The sequence below is a fragment of the Acomys minous genome (genome assembly GCF_964271855.1).
Source record: "Acomys minous genome assembly, chromosome: 8".
NCBI lineage: Eukaryota > Metazoa > Chordata > Mammalia > Rodentia > Muridae > Acomys > Acomys minous.
Window position 1 is genome coordinate 15,771,879 of NC_140489.1, and position 21,999 is coordinate 15,793,877.

At 47.8% G+C, this 21,999-nt stretch overlaps 1 protein-coding gene across 2 annotated transcripts; it reads left to right on the plus strand.

The window, feature by feature from the left end:
• Window positions 1–2,101: 2,101 nt before the first annotated feature.
• On the plus strand, window positions 2,102–15,735 carry SERPINA11 (serpin family A member 11). 2 transcript variants are annotated; one of them, XM_084792467.1, is made up of 5 exons: window positions 2,102–2,174; window positions 7,967–8,612; window positions 9,627–9,900; window positions 13,267–13,414; window positions 15,442–15,735. In XM_084792467.1, the coding sequence occupies exons 2-5, from the start codon at window positions 7,967–7,969 to the stop codon at window positions 15,643–15,645; spliced, it is 1,272 nt and encodes a 423-aa protein (XP_084648593.1). In that variant the 5' UTR covers window positions 2,102–2,174; the 3' UTR covers window positions 15,646–15,735. The 2 variants fall into 2 exon arrangements, with proteins under 2 accessions (XP_084648593.1, XP_084648592.1); XM_084792466.1 differs by lacking the exon at window positions 2,102–2,174 and adding an exon at window positions 4,158–4,450.
• Window positions 15,736–21,999: the final 6,264 nt, after the last annotated feature.

Sequence of the window (21,999 nt, forward strand, 5' to 3'; positions counted from 1 at the left end):
AAACTCACTATCGGAGCGCTATACTCCCAAGAGTGGGCACACAGCTGGGTAACACGCCACCCTCTGCCCCAGCATCTGTCAGCTGCCTATCGGTTGTGAGAAAGTGAGTTTCTGTGTTGCCGGCACGCATGTAATGGCAGCACACACATGTGCCTGCCCTGTACCAACACAACAGGGAACAAGAACCAGCTATATACTGGTTATTTCCATACCACAAAGGTCTCGCAGACCAAAGGGAAATGACACTTTTTGCAAGGCAGCATGAGAAGAGTCCAGTGATTCATTGTGCTACAAGCATTAACCCAGGAGAAGAACTAACAGCCTGGGCAGGTGGGGAGGGGTGGTCATTGGGGGGGGGGAGATCTCCTTTCTGAAGGAGAGATCTAGGCCGAAACTGAAGAATGAAGAATGAATAGGGCCTGGTGTCTGTCTGAGGAGCAGAAAGGGTGAAGATGGTGCTCCAGGCGGGAGACAGGGCGTGCACAAAAGGAAGCAGAGCTCCTTTGCTTATTGTGATTGTTCGGGATGGTGCAAGAGCGGAGTTTCGGGAGGGGGAGGGGAGGTATGAGGTAGCAGTCCCATGAGCATCTGCGAGAAATGGCTGGCTGGTGGCTGCAAAGGGGGAAATGGGCAAATTCAGACTGGAGAACAGGTAGGCAGTCTGGCCAGGCTTGGGGGGGGGGGGGGGAGTCAGCAAGGAAGCAACAGGTAGCCAGGGCTGGGATCCAGTCCTCAGAAAGAGGAATGCAGACCAGGCCGATGCAAGCAGGGGTGTGTGATTGACGAAAAGCCAGGGCCATGCTGTTGCAGCCAATATGAGGTGCCTGTGTTGGGGGCAAGTCCCTCAGTAGAGCATTCTAGAGAACCAGCAGGAAAGCAGGACTCAGAGCAGCCACTGGGGAAGGGGGGACTGGGGGTGTCATACACAGCCCTTGGTTTAGGAAGTGGTAGGTGAGTGAAGAGAAGAGCAGAGAGTCTCATTATTGGTCACAGCCAATTCTTCTATCATTCTGGCACCAGGAGACTCAGAACATCAAGCTACCAGAGGTCATAAGTGTTGGGCACCTTCTGAACACAAGTGTCTTCTCCACCCACTCTGAGAGCAGCCTTCAAAACAAAGGACAGGAAGCTGCGCCTCTGAAAGAGGAACCACTCTTTCCAGTAGTCCCATGGAGATGGAATAAGGGATAAAGTTTTACTCTCAGAAAATGTGGTGGCAGGGCTTGCCCAATGAGGACAGTCCCTGTAGGCTCAGTTTTCTTAACCAATATATTTTATTACAGCGTATTAGCCGAGCATATGTCACTTATAACCCAACTAACCAAAACAATATGAATAAGAGGATTAAGGAGCACAATAACAAAACCGTAAAGATACCAAATCCAAGGAAAGAGCTCCTGGCATAATCAGCAGAGTTTCTTCTGCTGGAACCTGGAGTAACCAGAACCCAGAACCTCAGCAGGAGCCAGAGCCCCGAAGCCTTCCCTCGAGCAGTTCTCTCTAGGAGCGTCTGGAAGTAGAGTGATGAACAGATGAAACTATCCCAAGTCTCCAAAGGCCCCGCCTCCAGTTCTGGGCTCATTTATATATCTCCTCTCAGAGTCAGTTCACAGGATATTTTCAGCTGGCAACAATCAAGCTTCTGCACGAGGTGGTTTGTCTTCTAGTGGATTAACCTCACCTATTCTCTCAAGACAGTTCCAATCTCACACTTGGGATCCTAAAAAACAGGTTTCTCTCTCCTTTAAGTCCCAGAGTCCTGGTAAGGAGCTCCTGTGAAGGGACACTAGAGCCTAGTCCTAAGTGAGGACACAAGGGCACATGGCCTCTCCTCCCCATAGCTCAGGCGTGACCCCATCTCTCCCACACTGTGTTTTCTGCATCCCACAGGACCCCATGTGCAGACTCCCATCTTCAGTTTCCCTGTTCAAATTCAGGTGGTCAGGCTTGATGCAGGCGCCTTCATCCACTGAGCTGTTTACAGGTTCTATATTTGAAAGGCGCTCTCTCTCTCTCTCTCTCTCTCTCTCTCTCTCTCTCTCTCTCTCTCTCTCTCTGTCTCTCCTCTTCTCTTCTCTTTCTGAAAAGGAAGCTGAGAGAATATTCAAGATGAGGAGGGGAGCAGACCGTTACCAGCTGTCTCCAAGTGCTGCTCCAGGAAGACACTGTGTCAGGTGGGTCAGGAAAAGCGCTGTGACAACCAGAGACTCCCAGTTCCCACTGGAGAGGCAGGCAGCCTCCTGTGCTATGTCATACCTTAAAAATGCCCCCTTGCTGCTGAGATTTACTTGTAAAATTAAAGAACTCTACTTTTTAATTTTGAATTTTTATTAGTCTTGTTGAGATCAAGATACATACTCTAGAAGAAAATTGAGGAATACGGAGGCCTACAAAGGGGTTTCGGGATGCCACTGAGTCGGTGATGTGAAACACAAGGACCTGGGTGCTGGGATCCCCAGCACCCACATAAGATGCTACATGTGGTGCTGTGTGTTTGTAATCTCACTGGGCTCCCTGAAATGCTGGCATAGTCCAATCAGTGACCCAAGGGCCCTAAAGAGATCAGTCTAGAGAACCAGCCAGGAAAGCAGGACTCAGAGCAGCCATTGGGGGTGGGGGGAGGGGGGTCATACATGGCACTTGATTTTAGGAAGTGGAAGGCGAGTGTAGGGGAGTGGAGACAAGAGCGGAGAGGCTTGTTATTGGGCACAGCCAATTCTCCTGTCATACCATCTGCCGGGAGACTCAGAACATGAGGCTACCAGAGGTCATATGTGTTGGGCACCTCCTGCACCCACGTGTATGTATGTCTTCTTCTGACTCACCAAACAAGGTGGGTGGCTTCTGAGAAATGACACCCTCTGGGACTGACCTCTGTCCTCCATGTTAGCATGCGCGTGCGCGCGCGCGCGCACGCGCGCACACACACACACACACACACACACACACACACACACACACACACACAAGAACATAAAAATCACACCTGCTCCAACAGGAAAAGATCATCTCTTAAAAACCCAGCATCCCAACTCACAAGTCTTTTTTTTTATGGTGTGTGTGTGTGTGTGTGTGTGTGTGTAGGCTTCAACCTTTTCCAAACCTACTTTATTTGGGGTTCTTTAATGCTTAAACTTCCCTTCCAACCCACCTACCCTAGATAGGAGAGAAAAGAGGTTAATAATGGGAGAAGTGGATCTTTTTGGACTCAGTTCCTGGGAGTGATTCCTCTGAAGAAGTCGGCAGGATCTCAGCTGACCAGCAATTCAACCAAAGTTGCTACTGGAACCTGGAACAGCAGCCGGAACCTGGAGCCCTGAAGCCTTCACTGGAGCAGTCTCTCTAGGAGAGTCTCAAAATGGAGCGATAAACAGCCAAACAAAACCAAGACCCAAGAAACCCCCACCTCCTGTTTTGAGCTCATAAATGTATCTTCTCTCAGATGTGTTCCAGCTGGCAAAACTCGAGCCCCCGCACGAGGTGGTTTGTTTTCTAGTGGATAAACACCAGCTGTTCTTTCACAAGTCTGTTCCCCATGCCACACTTGGGATCGAAACAAAAACAAGTTTACATTCATTTCATATCCCACACTTGGGATCAAAACAAAAAAGTGTGTACATTCACTACATGTTTGTGTGTATGTGTACACGTGTACACACACACACATGTACACACACACATACACACACACATACACACACACACACACACACACACACACACACACACACACACACACACACACACACTCACAAAGTACAGGTCCTCTGAGAGTCCAGAGAAGGACGTCAGATCTCCTGGAGCCGGAGTTACAGGCAGATGTGAGCCACTTGTGTGTGCTGGGAACCAAACTGAGGTCCTTGCAAGAGCGGTGCATTTTCAGCCTCTGAGCCACAGCTCCGGTCCCTATTTTCTATGTCTTTCAACACTCAGTAAACTTCTCTCCAGCACCTTCCACGCTCTGCACAGACTCTACTGCTTCATATTGTTTAAAGTGTCCATAAAACAATGGGATGATTTGGCATGGTGGCAAAGGCTTGGAGTAACTTGGAAGCAAGTCACTTGGCCATGTGCTTCTCTCTGTGAAGTAGGGATGGCCACACTTTTCTCACTGTCTCACCACTAGGGTTGCTGGATCCTGCAAAGCCCCAGTACACGTGTCAGCATCTCCCACACTCCCTAACGCCCTCACCACCAGTGTCACAACATCATCAGACAGGATGGGACTCTGGAGCACAAGTCACTCGCTTGTTTGTGGCACAAGCAGCCAGGACACACGCACACATCCAAAAAAAAAATTCTTTTTCCGTTGTCCCATTTGCCTCCCTGTCAGTTCCAGGAATCGACCTAACAAATATCGACCAGGTTATGCTGTGTTCTTCAAACATTACCGCCTGTGAGCAGGAGGCAGTGCGGGCTGTAGAGCTGTGCCCACCTGAGTGACATCTCGGTGAGTATGCTCTGTACCCCAAATTAAAGTGGAGCTGTTTCTGTCTGTCTGCCTGTCTGTCTGTCTGCCTGCCTGCCTGCCTGCCTGCCTTCCTGCCTGCTTACCTTTGTCTTGAGAGGCAGAAACGGGGACAATGAGACCCTGAATGACCTTGCTGAACACAGCCTCTGAATCTTGGAAACTGAAGCTTCAGATTTTCAGTCATCTTCTCTGGAAAACCCAGGCCCCCAGGCATCTTGACACATGAACTCCCAATGTCCCTGGCAAGCCAACAAGGAAAGGGCTCGAAGCAAAAAATGGCAACTTTACTAGGAACTTAGTTCTGACAGCTGGCCCATACAAAGAAGCCCAGGTCTGGAACTGAGCCCAGCCAACTCTAAGCCTCAGTTTCCCTATATTCACACCTGAGTAAAGAGTTCTGTGATTTGAGAGTCTCGGGAGCATTGATTTAAACAGACGAGAGCACATTGGCACGGCATTTGAAGAGGACCACGACTCTGCTATCTCAATAGTTCCCAGGTGTCTGAGTCTCAGCTGAGAAGCAGCAGCAATATAGTCATTGTCACAACCTGGGACGCCACCCCCACCACAGCCTCCCCACACATTCGTCAACACCTCTGTCTGAGACCGATGATGCAATGTGCCCGATGTACCAGCACTTCCACAAACACTCAGCAGCGAGGTTATAAGTCAGGAATAGGGTTCAGAATTAGCTCTGAGAACCTGCCTGGGAAGAACTTAAGTACACTACATTTCCAGTGCACCCAGCCCTGGTAGAAATGGGAGAGAATTACTGCAGAGCCCAGGCCTCTGGCTACAGCTCAGTATTTCTTGGAAGACACACCCTTCTGCCAGTCACCTTGGGGTGCCCCAGAGTACAGGAAGATGCTGAGCTCAACTCCCTTACATTTTCTGCTCTTACTTTTCCAATTATTCAGTTATTCTACGTCTTCTAGGTTTTCCATCTAAGGAAAGTCCCAAGCACACAGAACTGCCAGTAAACTGGGCTGGAGGGAGCCTGTGACTTTAGAAGGCACCCCACCAGCAAATGTGTTTCCACACAGCGCCCCCTTGCCTCCTGAGAGCAGGCAGCTCTTGTAATTTGGTGGGCAGGCATTCTGGGCACCAGGGGCAGTAGTCTATCTGCAGTCCTAGACTCCCTCCCTGGCATCACTCCTGCAGTTGACACTGAGCCAAGGGCCGCCACATAGGCAAAACGTACAGAAGGAATTGATCACAGGGTGGATGCTTCCAGGACAAGCAAAACAAGGATCAGCCTGTAGCCGCTGTGTAATTAAAAAAGTGGAAGGGCTGTGTTAGAGGTATGCGGGAAGATATCAGGGTCCAGAAGATTCCAGGCTTCAGGATGGATGGGGGCAATATGTCCTCTGCAGGGCTGTGGGGGTGGGTGGGACACCTGGAAGGGAAAAGAGGGAAGTGGATGAAAAGTGGGGTGAGCCTTGCTTTGTCCCTTTTCTCCTGCATTCAAGCTAAGGTTCTTCCTGCTCCTGCCTCCCTTTGAACCACGACAAGGTGGCCAAAAGCTATTCTGGCACATCTCATGACTTAAACTAGAGCATAAGATGGTTGGCATTTGCCTGTAGGGGGTCTGCCTCTGCACATAGGATGAGGCGTTTAAACGCTTTATATATAGATAGATAGATATAGATATATACATACATATGTACACACACACACACACATACACACACACACACACACACACACACACACATACACACACACATTTGCTCCATTGCACACCTCTTGGCTTGTAGCCACACAAGCATCTACCTAGCCAAACACTGATGGTACCTCAACTATACCCTAAACCAGTGGGTCTCAACCTGTCGCTCACAACCACAGATGGGGGGGGGTCACATATTAGATATCCCACATATAAGGTATTTATATTACAACCCATAACAGTAGCAAATTTACTGTTATGAAGTGGCAACGAAATAATTTTATGAATTGAGGGGGGGAGCACCATGGCGTGAGGAACTATATTAAAGGGTCACAGCATTAGGAAGGTTGAGAACCACTGCCCCTAAATTCTTTGAATCTTGGGACTGTGTTAATTTCTTCTTCTTCTTTTTTTTTCCACTTTTTATTTATTTTTATTTTTTTATTAATTTACTCAGATTACAACTCAATTGTTCTCCTATCACTCGTATCCTCCCGTTTCTCCTACCCTCTCACCCCCGCCCTATTACCCTCCCTTAGGTCCATGTCCGAGGGGGATCTCCTCCCCCACTTTATGGTCGCAGGCTAACAAGTCTCATCTTGGTAGTCTGCCTATTCTTTCTTTGAGTGCCACCAGGGCTCCCTAACAAGGAGAGGTCATCAAATATGGGGCACCAGAGCTCATGTCAGATTTAGGGACTGTGTTAATTTCTTTAACCCACAAGATACTTGGTGCCTGGCACAACTTTAGGGGTGATGGAACCTCGGAAATTATATACAATTGAGAAAACAGGCGAGTCTGGGCCCTGGGGTCCTCCGCAAACTATGGCAACAGTCAAGGAAAATATAGGCAGTAAACCTCGAACCCCAACCCAGACTAGCCTATGGACAGGACATTCTCCACTGTTGAGTAGAGAAGGAGATCTGACTTTCACACAAACTCTGGTGCCCCATATTTGAACATGTCCCTTGGATGGAGATGCCTGGTGGCACTCAGAGGAAGGATAATAGGTCACCAAGGAGAGACTTGATACCCTATGAGCATATACAGGGGGAGGAGGTCCCCCTCAGACACAGACATAGGGGAGGGGAGTAGGGGGGAAGTGGGAAGAAGGGAGGAATGGGAGGATACAAGGGCTGGGCTAACAACTGAGATGTAATATGAATAAATTTAAAAAAATAAAATATAGCTCTGATAATGAAATCATCAAGAAGAAATTTTGGGTTTTCTTCCATGGAATTGATGTTTGCAAGAAACTGAAAAAGGATTAATAAGTAAAATCCATTGCGGTTATTAATATTTTTGTCAGTTTTTGTTTAGACAGATTAAACTGAATAAAATATGAAAAAAAAAAGAGAAAACAACTGGGTCCAGAAGAATGTAGAAAAAAATAAAAATAAAATGCAAGGAGAGGGCAGGGAGAAGAAAGGAGGAAACGGGGAAGGGGAAAAAAGGAATGAGAGAGAGAGAGAGAACAAAAAGAAGAAAAGAGGGAGAGAATTGAGGAATTGAAGAAAAGGAGTGGGAGAAAATGGAAAATAAAAGGGAGAGAGGAAATAAAGGAGAGAAAGAGGGAGGAAGGAATGGATGAATGGAAAGGAAAGGGAAGGAAAGAAGGAAGGAGGAGGGGGGAGAGAGGGAAAGAGGGAGGGAGGGAGGAACAGGAAGGGAGGCTGACTGCAGGACCTATTTTCCTGCTGGAGCCTCAGTTGCCCCCCTCTCCTCTGCAGCGAGGGATTAGGTATGGATGGTAGATTTATTTAAGGTCTGGGAGTGATGGTGTCACCTAACAAAAAGGCTAATATGTTCCCCCACCGTTTTTTCCCCAGATGATGAGGCCAATGTGGCTGTGGCTGCTGGTAACCAAGGCCCTGCTTTCTGTCCATTGTCAGCCATTTTATGCCCATGGAGATAAGAGTCTGGGGGCACCTCAGCCACCCAGCCACCAGCTCCTGGAGCCAGCACCCGCCTATCACAAGGTCACGCCCACCATTACTAATTTTGCTTTGCGGCTATACAAGCAACTAGCAGAGGACGCAGCGGGAAACATCCTCTTCTCCCCCGTGAGCCTGTCCAGCACTGTGGCTCTGCTTTCCCTTGGGGCACATGCTGACACTCAGACTCAAATTCTAGAAAGCCTGGGCTTCAACCTCACAGAGACCCCAGCAGCCGACATCCACGAAGGCTTCCAGAGCCTTCTGCGCACACTTGACCTGCCCAGCCCCAAACTGGAACTGAAACTGGGACATTCCCTGTTCTTAGACAGACAGCTGAAACCTCAGCAGAGCTTTCTGGACAGCGCCAAAGAACTGTATGGAGCGCTGGCTTTCTCAGCCAACTTTACAGATGCAGCTGCCACAGGGCAGCGTATCAATGACCTGGTGAGGAAGCAGACCTACGGGAAGGTGGCCAGCTGCCTCCCAGAGTTCAGCCATGACACCCTTATGGTTCTCTCGAACTACATCTTCTTCAAAGGTGAGACTTCTCGGACATAAACACAACCCTCTCTGTAAGTAACAGTTAGCGACTAAGACAGTTCCCCTACTTTGTGTAGCCCACATCCCCTGGCCTGGGTTTAAGGGACAACTTCCCAGAAAGATAAGTTCAAAATGCTGCATCCCCAGCACTTTGGAGGAGGCAGGAACGTTACAAGTTGATATCAGCCTGGATTATGTAGAGAGACCCTACTTCAAATGGATTCATAAAAGAATGAATGAAGGAACAAATGAATGAATGAATGAATGAATGAAGAGCTGAGGTGTTGGCTCCACGGGTAAGTGATCCTCTGCTCAGCTTCCTGAGTGCTGACATTGCAGGTATGGGCCACCATGCCCAGCTTAAAGTTCTTTGCAGCCACTGAGGCATCAGGTCAGAGAGAATTGACCTCAAATTTCCACATAAGCTGAATTGTGCTGTCCGAATCAGGCTGTCAATCCCAGATCACACTCTTCACAGCTCTGGAAGTCAGGGCGCTCTGATCAATTAATGCCTATTACGTTACTAAGAATGCAGGCTTCTCACTCATTCCTGAGATAGTGTTTTGGGGGGCTCAGTGGTTAGGACCACTTAATGTTCTTCCAGAAGACCTGGGTCCATTTCCTGACAACTGTCTATAACAAGGGATTTGATGCCCTTTTTCTGACCTCCTTGGGTACTGCACATACATGGCATACAGAGTTACAGGTAGGCAAACACTCATACATTATAAATGAAAACAAATGTTTCTCAAAGGATAGAAATTATGCTTTGTACAAGGAAGGAAGGGCCACCCTTCCTTTGTAGATAAATTCCTTTGTAGATAAATTCTCTTAGTGCATCAGAAACATAGGTCACTGGCCCCAAGGACCTGCTCTCAGGCCTCCTGGCTTTGAGCCCTGTTACTCTTTACACACTCCAGAGGAAGTCAACACCCTGGGTGGCCTTGTGGATATCTTCCCAAGTTACTGCCTTGCCCATGTGCTCATGGCTCTGCGGATTTTGTACTCTCAGCCAAGTGGAAGCATCCCTTTGATCGCTACCAGACCCGGAAGCAGGAGAGCTTCTTCCTGGACCAGAGGACACCACTGTACATCCCCATGATGCGGCAGAAGGAAATGCACAGGTTCCTATACGACCAGGAGGCATCGTGCACCGTCCTCCAGATCAAGTACAGCGGCACCGCCCTGCTGCTGCTGGTCCTCCCTGACCCTGGGAAGATGCAGCAGGTAGAGGCTGCCCTCCAGCCAGAGACACTGAGAAGGTGGGGCCAGCGGTTCCTGCCCAGGTGGGTGCTCAGAGGTGCTGCCTGACCAGCTGGGGCAGGTCTGATCAGCTCCAGCCCCAAGAGCCCCTCTGCTGCGTTTGCCTCACTATCTCACTCTCAACATCAGACATCGCCAGTGGTTTCCCCACATCTTTGGGCCTCAGATTCTTTCAAACGTTAAACCAAGGACATGGCAGCTACTGCATGGGAGTGTGGAGGGAGGGACAGATCCGGTACTTAGCTTAGAGTACTTAGACTGGAACTAGAAAATAAGTTCTCTAGGCTGCTCTCTAGCCTGCTGTTTTCAATCTCTTCTGGACCAATCTCCTTTCTCCTTTACTTCCTTCTTTTTCATAGTAATTTAACACCATGACATAGCTAAGTCTGTCGAAAATAAGATAAGAACAATTATTTAAGATGACCAAGATTCCCACAGAACAGTGCATATGTTTAAAATCATGTTCTATTATTTTTAATAATTTATTTTTATTATTAATTTTTACATACACATCTATACTTATTACACCTACATAAAACAAGCTACACACAGCAAAAGAACCACAGAACATTCAGGAATTACATTCATGTTACATTCATAGTGTTTTGGCTGTTCGTGTTTGGCAACCTTGAAGAAAACATTTTTCTGTCTCGGTGAGTCTAATATTCTGAATGTAACTCAATATCTATCATATGTCAGCTCTATCAACTTAAAACATCTATCTAGAGCTAAAGACATCTCAATCTCCAAATAACTAGGCACAATTGTGACACACAACTATTTATTATTTTATTATTATTATTATTATTAAAATATCTTTTAAAAAATAATTAGGTATCAAGAACAAAGCCAGACTTGGTGGGGCAGTCCTATCATCCTAGGTACTCAGGAGGCTGAAGCAGGCAAATCACAAATCAAGGCCTGTCTTAGTTACCGATGTGTTCAAGGGCAATTTGGTAAGACCCCATCTCAAGATTAAATCACAACAAAAATAAAACAGGTGGGTAGGCTGGGCACATAGGTCAGTTGTAGACTACTTGTCTAGCATGCATAAGGTTCTGGCTCAACCAGAAAAAAAAACTGAGAGAAATAAGAAAGGAAGAGATGAGGGGGAAAAGGGAGGAAAGGAGGGAAGGAGAAAGTTGGAAAAGTAGGAAGGGAGGGAGGGAGAAAGGGAAGGAGGGAGGTTCCTTCCAACAACCCTTAATCTAACCCCTGCCATCTTCCTTACAACTGGTTTCTAGTCTCCCAACCTCAATTTTAGCTTTATCTAGTTTCTTTAATCCCCAATTCGCTGGCTAGCTAATGCCTTCTTGGAAGAAATCTGCCTTTATGGAATGTTCTGGAATGGAATCTGGTTGTGAGTTATAGTTCTTTGTGGCAAAACAAGCCAGCCCAAACTTGGATCTCTTCATTGAATGGATTCAGCTGGGCATTTCTCATCCTCTGGGGTCATGTGGCAGGGGGGAAACACAGAAGTCAGTTAGTTCCTTCGCTTGTGTCCCTGGGGCCTAGGCTGGCTTAGTTACTGAAAGAATTAGGAACAAGCAGGCTTCTTTTTATCCACACAAGGCTGGCTTCAGAGAGTACCTCAGTGTAATTGAAATTGCTATGTGGCAGCTCAGGATTCCAAGGGGGAACTGTACAAAAGGATGGGACACGGAAGCCCCCAGTCTTTAAGGCGTGAACACATCCATAGGCACTGTCATTTCTGCCATAGCCCATTGCAGAGCAGACCTAGATCTATGCAGGTGCCATTTTTAGTCCAGCACAACCTGGCAGGTACCATTCTCTTCACGCCTACATATTTTCCTCCCTCGGCACCCTGCCACACTGTAGTACCATTAGTAAAGAACGAATGCTTTATATTTGGGCAGAGATTAAAGAATCCATGGATGGGTGGATGGATGAGAAAGATGTGGTCAAAAGGAAAAGTCAGAGCTAAGCCGTTACCCAAATCTGTAAAGCTCCCGTTAGTCCCTGCTTCCAACTGCATAGTCAGCTCCTTCAGGATGAGCTGCCCCCTATACCTCACTGCAGGAGGGAGGACCTCATAATCTTCTGGACCAGTAGATTTTTCTCTTAGGAAGGATGTCTTAGTCAGGGTAACTATTGCTGTGATGAAACACCTGCACCAAAGACAACTTACAGAGGAATGGGTTTTTGTTGTTGTTGGTTTGGTTTGGTTTGGTTTTGGTTTGTGTTTCCACATCACTGTTCATCATCAAAGGAAGCCAGCATAAGAACCCAAACAGGGCAGGAACCTGGAGGCAGGAGGTGATGCAGAGGCCATGGAGGGGTGCTGTGTACTGGCTTGTTCCATCATGACTTGCTCAGCCTGCTTTCTTATAGAACCCAGGACCAGCAGTGCAGGGATGGCCCCACCCACAGTGGGCTGACCATAACTGTAATCTAAACTGAATTCTCTCCAAGTGAGATGTTCCTAAGGGGATTGGTAATTAACTAGCCAATTTTACAGAGTCCAGGCAATTTGCAATCGAATAAGGAAAAACCATAATCGTAGCAGAAGAGGGGTAGACTTACTCTGAGTTGGAAGAAATTTCTTCTACACTCACCACATGGGACATGACAGTCTGATGATGAGGACAGAAGAATTGGTCTCTGGGTTCAGGACACCTGAACCCTCCCTCTAGATCAGTGGTTCCTAAAGCATTGACCCTTTAATACAGCTTAATGCGATATTTCATGTTGTGGTAACCCCAATCCATAAAATTATTTTTGTTGCTACTTCATAACTGTAATTTTGCAACTGGCTGTTATAAATCGTAATGTAAATATTTTTGAAGATAGAGGCTTGCTAAATGCGCTGTGACCCATAAGTTAAAAACTGCCGCTTAAGATGCTTGCAGCAGCCCTGGCATGGGGTGGGGGGAGGGGGGAGCACTTCTATGCCATTTTCCAGAAAAGCTCGGGCTGGTGGAGGAGGGTGATGGCAGCTTGCACTGGGGACAGTCTGAGGAATGGATTTCAGATACAGTTGGGAAACTGAGGCTAAAGCACCTGCTGATGAATCAGAGGTGAAGGTGGGAAGGCAAGTGGCGTTTTCTCTACCTGCTATCACCTGGGTTCAATGAGTGCAGCCTTGCAAAACTCTGGCTGGTGCCTGGCACCTAGAAAGCTCTCCGCAAACATGGGAAAGATGATTAAGACACACTTGTCGCCAGGAAACGTCACAGATCCAGCCGTGAGTCACTGTGAAGTCTGTGTGGAGGGAGATAGTGGAATAGTACCACAGCAAATCATGTCACAGGAAGCCTGATCATCCCAAGGCTAGGGCGTCCTGCTCTCGCTCACAGCTCAGGCTGCCAACAGCCAGGAGACAGGCAACACCCAACTGAACAGCGCTTTTTCTCTGATTCTCTCTCCAGCCTATTGGATTTGCACCTGCCAAGGTTTTCCATTTCTTCAGACTACAACCTGGAAGAGATCCTGCCCCTCATTGGTCTCAGTCACCTGACTGACAAGGAAGCTGACCTATCAGGAGTCATGGGGCAACTCAACAAAACTGTCTCCAGGGTAAGGCGTGGGGTGTGGACATGGGGAGGAGGGGTGCTTCTCTTCCCTTATAAAGTGCATTGGAAAACCAAGGTCCCCAGTCCTTTTCCTAGACTGACTTTCCAACACACAATCTTTACAGATCCTACTCATGGATAACTCCATTTCCAGCTTCCCTTCCCTAGATCTAGTCAGAGGAGGAACCTAGGGTTCTGAGTAGAACAGGTGCTCACTTGAGGTCATCCACAGAGCCAGAATTATGCCAGGTGAGGGAATAGCACTCTTTAATTTAAAATAATTCCTCTTCGAGCATCAGGAGCTCTCTGTCTGTCTTTGTTACAGCCATAGAAAGTAATAGAGTGTGTGAACATGAGGTGTAGCTGTCAGCATTCTACAGTAACAAGCATCCCCTACATCCCAGTGCATTACCACAGCAGAGGCTTATTGTGAGAATTCCTTCACAGAGGGGATGTTAATAATATCTGCCCATTCTTCATTAGGTGCTACAACAAACCAAAGTACACTTTCACCCTAGGGACATTTCACCCACTAACTTCATTAGGCTTACTTCCAGGGGGTGGGTGAGGGATTACTGGCAGGAGAATGGTGACTCCCCCACCACAAATCAGCTTGTACTGGGAACTCTTCACTCAGCATAGACAGAACCCTTCTCCAGTCAACCTCACTCAGCCAAATACTCTTCCTGAGACCCCAACCCACGTGCAAATAGAATTGTATACAAATGACTGCGAGGTAAAGGGCTGGATGACTCCTCCTTCTGTGAGGGGATGTCAGTGATTAACAAGCCCAATTGTAGACACGAACAAATGGTCTGATAAAGATGGCCGCCACTTTGCTCGGAGGACTGCATTCGACAAGGCCCATCTCTAGCGGACAGTACATCCTAGAAGCAGCTTGCTGTGCAACACTGGCCGCAGATCTGTTCCACGTGACTTCTTCCAGGATTGATGTTAAAGGAAAAAAATCCCTTTCTCAGAGGAGAAGAAGACAAAAAAAAAAAATATGCAGTGGCCCTTAACCCTTCCATCCTCCGCAGGCCTATATAATGGCTGCTCACAGCAGGTCTCGTGTTAGGACCTTGCAAGGGATGGACTCTGTCTTGTATCTGGGAGGGGCCAGCTGAGAGCTAAATGCACAACCAAGGCAGCAGGGATGTGGACTTGTGTCTGGGCATGTGTGCATAAGGTATGCCTGTATGTGCTTTGGGATGTGTGTATGTGTGAGTGTTTGCATGTGAGCTTGTGTGGTGTGCAGTGGTGGACAAGAAGAAAATGAAAGACTTCAAGGAACTTTCTACAGCGACCTTGCCCGCCACAGTTCCTTTTCATAAACACGTTGGGAGGTAAAAGAACTCATCAAGGCCATTTTACCAATTTCTTTTGAAGCCACAGAGTCCTTTCTTTCTAGGAAGTTGTATGAAAATGAGACTTTTGCTGTTCTGTGCTTAGGGCAACATGGGGCTCAATCCCACCCAACTCATTTAGAACCTGCTTTTTTTTTTTTTTTTTTTTTTTTTGGTTTTTTCGAGACAGGGTCTCTCTGTGTTAGCCTTGGCTGTCCTAGACTCGCTTTGTAGACCAGGCTGGCCTCGAACTCACAGCGATCCGCCCGCCTCTGCCTCCCGAGTGCTGGGATTAAAGGCGTGCGCCACCACGCCCGGCCCTTTTTTTGCCCATTTTTAAGATGAGAAGGCAGAGGGAGTTTAGAGACGGTGGGTGGCGCTCAAAGAAGCCGGTGTCCTGTGTACCTGCATGCCGAGAAACGCTCCCAGAGGTGCTGGGTTTGAGTCCGTGTGGCACATGGCTGCTTAGCTGAGCTGAGGCGTCCTCTTGTCAGGCGATTCAGCCTAGGGAGAGAGGGTCAGTACAGAGGAATGGAGGTGACACATAGAAACTGGGGATGTTTCTTAGGCAGGCTGGATCCAAGGGGCCTGAGCAGGCTCTAAACCATCATCCAAGGGTTGTGGAAGGTGGCGTCTGCCCTCAGAACCATGGATGAGTGCTGACTCTGTCTGTCTTCTCTCCTAGGTGTCACACAAAGCCGTAGTGGACATGAATGAGAAAGGAACTGAGGCCGCAGCTGCCTCTGCCCTCCTTTCCCAGCCGCCATCCCTGAATGTGACGTCAGCCCCACAGGCCCATTTTAACAGGCCCTTCCTGCTCCTTCTCTGGGAGGTGACCACCCACAGTCTGCTCTTCATGGGAAAAGTGGTCAACCCAGCTGCTGGGTAACTGCAGTGGGAGGTCACAGGAAGGCCAGCCAAGCCGGCATGGCAGGACCCCTGTGCTGAGGTTCTAATAAATCCCAATTTGGTTGTGCAAAGTGCCATGAGCCATGCTTGCAGCTTCTAGTCAGTCGCTCCATGATCTTTTCAAACCCCCACTTCCACTGCCTATATTTGCTGAATAGCCTTAGGGTAAGGGACACAGGAAAATGCACCAAGGACACGTGGGAATGAACAAGCCAAGTGATGTCTTCCCTCCATGCCACCTTTAAGGGAGGCTGGATCTGGGGCAAAGGCTTCAAGCCATGTGCCATGAAGAAAAAGGATGTGAGAATGGACCAATCTCATCATCATTGATCTAACAATGCTGGAAGTTGAATTCAAGAAGCAGGAGAAGAGGCTCAGAGGCAAGGGGTGGCCCTAAGGCTGGATAGGGCCAAAAGGGTCGGGGTGGGATGTAGGTCTAAATCTCGGTCAGTGGGATGAACATATGGAATGTATTCATACATATATACTCATGCATATATGTATATGTGTGATTTTAAATCTAGGCTCTGTGTATAAAGGCAACATATGCTATTTGTCTTTTGCTCTAGCTAGCTCTCTTAAAACATGAATTAATTCCAGTTCCATGCACTTTTCTGCAAATGTCATTATTTCATTTATCTTTACAGCTGCATAGAACTCCATTGAGATATGCACCACAGCCGTTTGACCCATCCATCTGTTGATGGACATTTAGGCTGGCTCACTTCCCAGATATTTCAAGTAGAGTAGTGATAAATTCAGAGCCTTGGCTAGCATTTTAGGCTATGGTTCTGCACCCTCAGTCAAACATCCTAAACTCAAGTTCTCAATCCAGCTCTGGACTCTGGACAGCCAGAGTGAATATCAATAAAAGGCTTGCGTTACTCGGAGTAATATGATATCTGAGTAGCTTGGGTGGGGAAGTGCCCTGACTTCCATATTATCTGTGGTAAAATTAGTGGGCAATATTAGTGGTTCACTTCATAGTTGAGGGGAAAGGTGTTTCTCATAGAGATCGAAATGCAGTCAGATAACAGGAATTCCAGCTACCTTTTAATGCATGCCTTCCATCTAGAGAGATGCAATGGGAGGGGAAGATGACAATCTCATGTCTACTTGCCCATCAGCAAAGGCTCACACTGCCCCCTGCTGGTTATAGGGTGTCATTGACAACAGACTCTAACCACTTAGCTGGCGCTCTGCCACCTAGGTTAGTTGAACAGAGGAGTCCTGTTCACCAGATACATTACAGAGTACCTCAGTAAATCTGAAATTTAGGCAGACTAAATAACCTTCTTAGGTAAGTGTTCCCCATGAAATATTTGGGACATACCTATACCAAAACGTTTATTCTTGTTCGCTATTCAAATGAGTAAGTCGTCTTAAGTTTTTATGGGGGCATGCCCATGTGGTCAACACTCTTAATGCATCAGAATGGGGTGACATGGGACTGAAGGGCCTGCTGGCACCCTCATCAGGGCAGAAGATATCAGAGGAAGTGACTAACCCCTGCACAGAAGTGAGGGCATTCCTAGACACCACTGCCCACTCTGAGAAGCAAACACCCAGAATGCCAAGAAAACTTTGCAACCTTGGCAGAGAACATCATAAGCACACCTTGTATTCTCTCATCAGTAGGTTATAATTTCCTTCCTGGCTTACAAAGTCAGATGAGACGGTTTTCAACGTGGCAGGGCAGGCAGCTCCTGTGAAGGTCACCAGGGGACAGAGAGTCTCTGAAACCACTACACAGGATGGACTGTCTCCAGGGAGCTCTGTGAGCAGTGGAAGACGGTGGTGCTCCGGAGTTTGTTCCTGTCAATCATTATCAGGAATAATGATGTTTGGGCATTGCAGGTCTTGTACAGGAAGATTATAAGTGTGATAAATCAGAGGAGCAGGGCAAACCCCCCAAGACATGCAATAGATCTCCAGTGTGCTTTAGTTCAGATTAGCCCAGGGCTGCTGCTCCTGCCTTGCCAAAACCAACTTCCACAGCAGTGGGATTTCTTCCATGATGGTGACAGGGCAGAAGACAGAGAAAAGAAGAAGCAAACTCATGGAAGAGCTCCTTTGCAGCAACAGTCTCATTGCCTGGTAATTCTCCTTTATTTCTTGTCATTATGGTGATTTCTTCTAGATGGTTTTCTTTTTTTGACATATATGCACTGTGCACAGTGTTGAATTTCACATAGGAGTATTTTACAAGCACATCAAGTACGTTGACCATATTCACCCGCCCTTTCTCTGCAGTCTTCCCCACCCCCTTACTCTTCTGTTAGTCTCTTCTCTATCTCTAGTTTCCTTTCCTTTCTGCTTTTATTGCACATATAATTTAAAAGACATATTTATATGATTTTATGTACCTACAAAAAATTCTAGGGCCCATAAGAGAAAATATATTTGTCTTTCTGAGTCTGTTTTTTTTTTTCACTTAAAATATTAGTCTCCAGTTGCACCTGTTTTCCAACAAATAACATAATTTCATTGTTCTTTAGAGCTGAATAAAACTCCATTTTGTATGTATAGCATGGTGTCTGCTTACCTGTTGACCAACACCCTGGCTGATCCTATCTCTTGGCTACTGTAAATCATACATTAAATAGACACAGGCACGAGCATCTTGGTATATTGGCTTAGTCTCTCTAGAGCACTGTCAGTGTTTTGAAGATCCTCCATAGTGATGATGCCCATAGCGTTTGGACCAATTTACGTTCTCCCAACATACCCATCAGCATTTGTTGTTGCTTGCTTTCTTAACGGCTGCCATTCTAACTGGGTATCATAGGCCCCGATTCTTTTTGTGATCCCCGATGACATAATCAGCCTGCATCACACACCACGGGGCAACTTCATGTGTAGCTGTGAACTGAGGCAACATTGGCTAGTGAAGTCCCCCTCGTTTTGGTAGAATTTAATCAAACCAGCCACAGCATTTCTGGTCACTGTGTCTGAATTCTCCAGAACTTGACCCTATGTATGAAAACTACTTCGAGGAGGAGACCAAGATGGCGGTGTCTCACGGACACGGAGGCTACTCTGCAGAGGTGCCCCACAGCTGGAACAGAGGGAAGAATTGTGTGATTCTTTCACTTGTTTGTTGCATTGTTATGTTCCACTATTAGCCTGTGGGTTTCAGAGTGCCTGTGTAGACTTTGCTTTGTTAAAAGGAATGTCTCTGCCGAGACCACGCAATATAGGTCGCGCTGAACTCTGAGAACACTGCATTTCCATGGCACTTACTATAGCAATGTGTGTGTGTGTGTGTGTGTGTGTGTGTGTGTGTGTGTGTGTGTGTGTGTGCTGTGATCGTGGCTTTTCCTGTCTGCATCTTTGAGCTCCTTCTGGGTAGGAGAGCTACCTACCAAATACATTATGAATTGTTGCCACTCTAGCAGCTAAGATACAGCATGCACTCGGGTGACTACGGACAGAAGAAACGTATTAAGCATGATGAGTCACAAAGCCTTCGCAGCTGTGGGTGACAGAGGCCCGGCATGTTTTTCTCTTGTGCAGGGATGTTCCCAGCAGGCTGTGCGTGTGAGCTTGTCCTATATACATCACTATAGGTGTTGCAGTAGTGATCAGGGCATGGGCATGGCTAAGCACATATCAGTGGAAGGGGAAGGAAGCAAGGACACAGGAAAACTGAAGAACAGGCTGTGGAGGAGGAAGAGATTGTGTTAATGATCGCAGAGGAGGGGCTGACCTTAAAGAGACACTGTGCAGTCCAAACCTGGATAGAGTTCCAGGCTGATGGACACACGGGAAGTTGGGAAGACCAAAGAGGAGGAATGAAATCGCCCATGGCTGCCTCAAGTTTCAACAATGCAGCAGGGTTTCAGCTGCTGGGACCGAGCAGGCAAGATGAAAGTATACTCTGGAAGGAAACCCACCGAGGCTCCATCAACCTGCCCCACCCACCCACCCACCCACTGACCCACCAAAAGGGAGGCCTGCTGAGAGTCTCTGGCTGCATGAAACTGTGGGCTAGAGTGCGCACTGGCAGCAGGCACACAGAGCTGCACCAAGATGCTGAGGCCAGGGCTTCACAGTCAAGGAGCAGGAGAAGAAAATGCAAATCTGACAGATCAGGAAGCTGTTCCTTCATCCCTGCTATGGAGTGAATATCTATATGCTGGCAACAAAGCCAAAAGGCCTTAGCATGATGACACCAGGAAGTGGGCCTTTGAGAAATGTCTAGATCATGGTGGCGGGGCCCAGTGGATAGACCTGGCCCCTACAACAAGAGACAGAGGATTGCCTCTGCCCTAGATCACTGTGGCGAGGATGACAGGGTGGGGCCCATCTGGTGCCAGATCTGCAAGCACCTTTGTCACCAATTAGCTGGCTGAGGTCCTTTGACCATGCCCTGACAGGCAGACATCATGGGTAGACAGGAAAAAACTCAAATGTTGGTCTGGCATCTTTCATTTCCTCCCAGCCCTTGGTGGCAACAGTAGACAGGCAGAGGCAGCAGGCAGTAGTGCCCAAAGTGTTCCAGTCCGGGCTGGCCTAGTGAACCAGTGCCTTCTGCTCCAGGTAAAAGGCGTATTTCAGTGCCCAATCGTGAGTGTGAATGCTTGGCAGCACTCTCAATTTCCTCTGGTGATTTGGGCCGGCTGTGTCTCCTCCCTGGCTCTTTACAGCCTTTGCCACCTTCTTCAGCGTCAGTTCCATGACTCTTGTCATCTCTCTTTGTCCTGTTGCTCCGTCCACGGCCAGGCAGCTGACGCCCCCACCATGGCCACTTCTCTGCCATCTGGAGATTCTTTCCCTGTGCTACCAGCTCAGGCTGCACTCCTGGAAGCAGGAAGAAAAGCTCACTGCGCAGAGGTCTCTTATTAGGCCAAATGCTGCACCGGGGGTGGGCAGTAAAGGGGCAGCACCCAGAATGTGTGTGAGTGAAGCCCAAGCAGCCTGCACACCCAGCAAGATGAACTGTTTGGGCCAGTCACAGCCTTGGCTTTTAGAAGAAGTCACAACTCTTGATAAGTTGTGCTCGGAACCAATTAAGACCTGCCTCTGAATGCCATTTATAGTCATTATGGAGTTGATTTTTGGACCAGTGGCGATCTTACCTCCTATTACCAGTCACAGCAATCCCAATGGGATGGTACAAGCTCTCTGGTCAAGGCAGAAATGGTTATGAGGCAGGCAAGGGGGTCAGGGGGAGGGGGTGGGGGGTGCAGCAGGGTCTGCACCTTTGCAAGCCAAGGAGATCTGCTTCCTTCGGTCTTTGTAGAGCTGTCTCAAGGACTACGTAGAAGGTTCAGGAAGGTCAGTAAAGCTAGCTGTTAGACTGCCAGTCCTTTGCTCAAGACAGCCAGTGTGACAAGGGACAGTTTAACAGCTGCCAACTAGGAAATCAGGTTGCCTCATTCCAAACATGTCTGCTTATGTACAGAAAAAAAAAACGGACATCAAAAGGAGTGCTGACTCTGTACAAGCAGAGTTGTCATTAGCATTCATAGCAATTTTCACAGACTTTAACAGTGCCCTCGGGAGGGGCGGTCCATTCACCCACTCACCTTTGCCTTGAAACTGCCCAGCGCCAGCACTGTGAGCAATAAACATGTGGTGCCTCAGCTCAGCCATCACACCAAATATGCATTAAAGCAGCCTGTCTGTCCTGTCGGGACTTGGAAGCCAATGCCTGTGACTGGCTGTTTCCTAAAACCACAGAGTGGTAATTGCTCATAACTCTGAGATGCACAACTCAGACTCAGCCGATTTGATAAGTTGAGATGGCCCATTCAGCACAGAGGGAACTCTCTGGGTGTCGTCTCACTGTGCAAGGGGAAAAGACGCCCCCTTGGTCCTCTTTTGCATGGGTCAGATGGAATTCCCTTCAGAGGGTTCCTGCCTTGTGGCCCGGTCACCTCTCCACACCATCTCAGTGGGAATGAGGTATCAGTGGGACCCTGTGACCACAGCATAGGCTGTCTTCACCCTTCCTAGACCATTCTCTGCAGAAAGACAAGGGCTCTCTATAAGCAGACAGACAGACAGACAACACAGCTGACAGAAAATCACTTAGCTTCTAGTCCACAATGAATGCCAGAGCCTGACTCAGCCTCGAGCTAAACAGGGCATTGGTTTATTCTACAGTGACTCATTAAAAGCACAGTTTCTATATCAAATACTGGTTTATTATGAAGCAAAAGGCAAAAATCCGCCTAATTTTTAAAGAAATCCACTCTGCCACCAGGAGGATTTGATGACAGATCAGAACTGCACTGGCCCTGACAGCTCCCACGGGGCAGAGAAGAGGTCTGAGATGGATGGAAGGTCTTCCTTGAAGTCCCGAGTCATAGTTCCACATCCACGGATG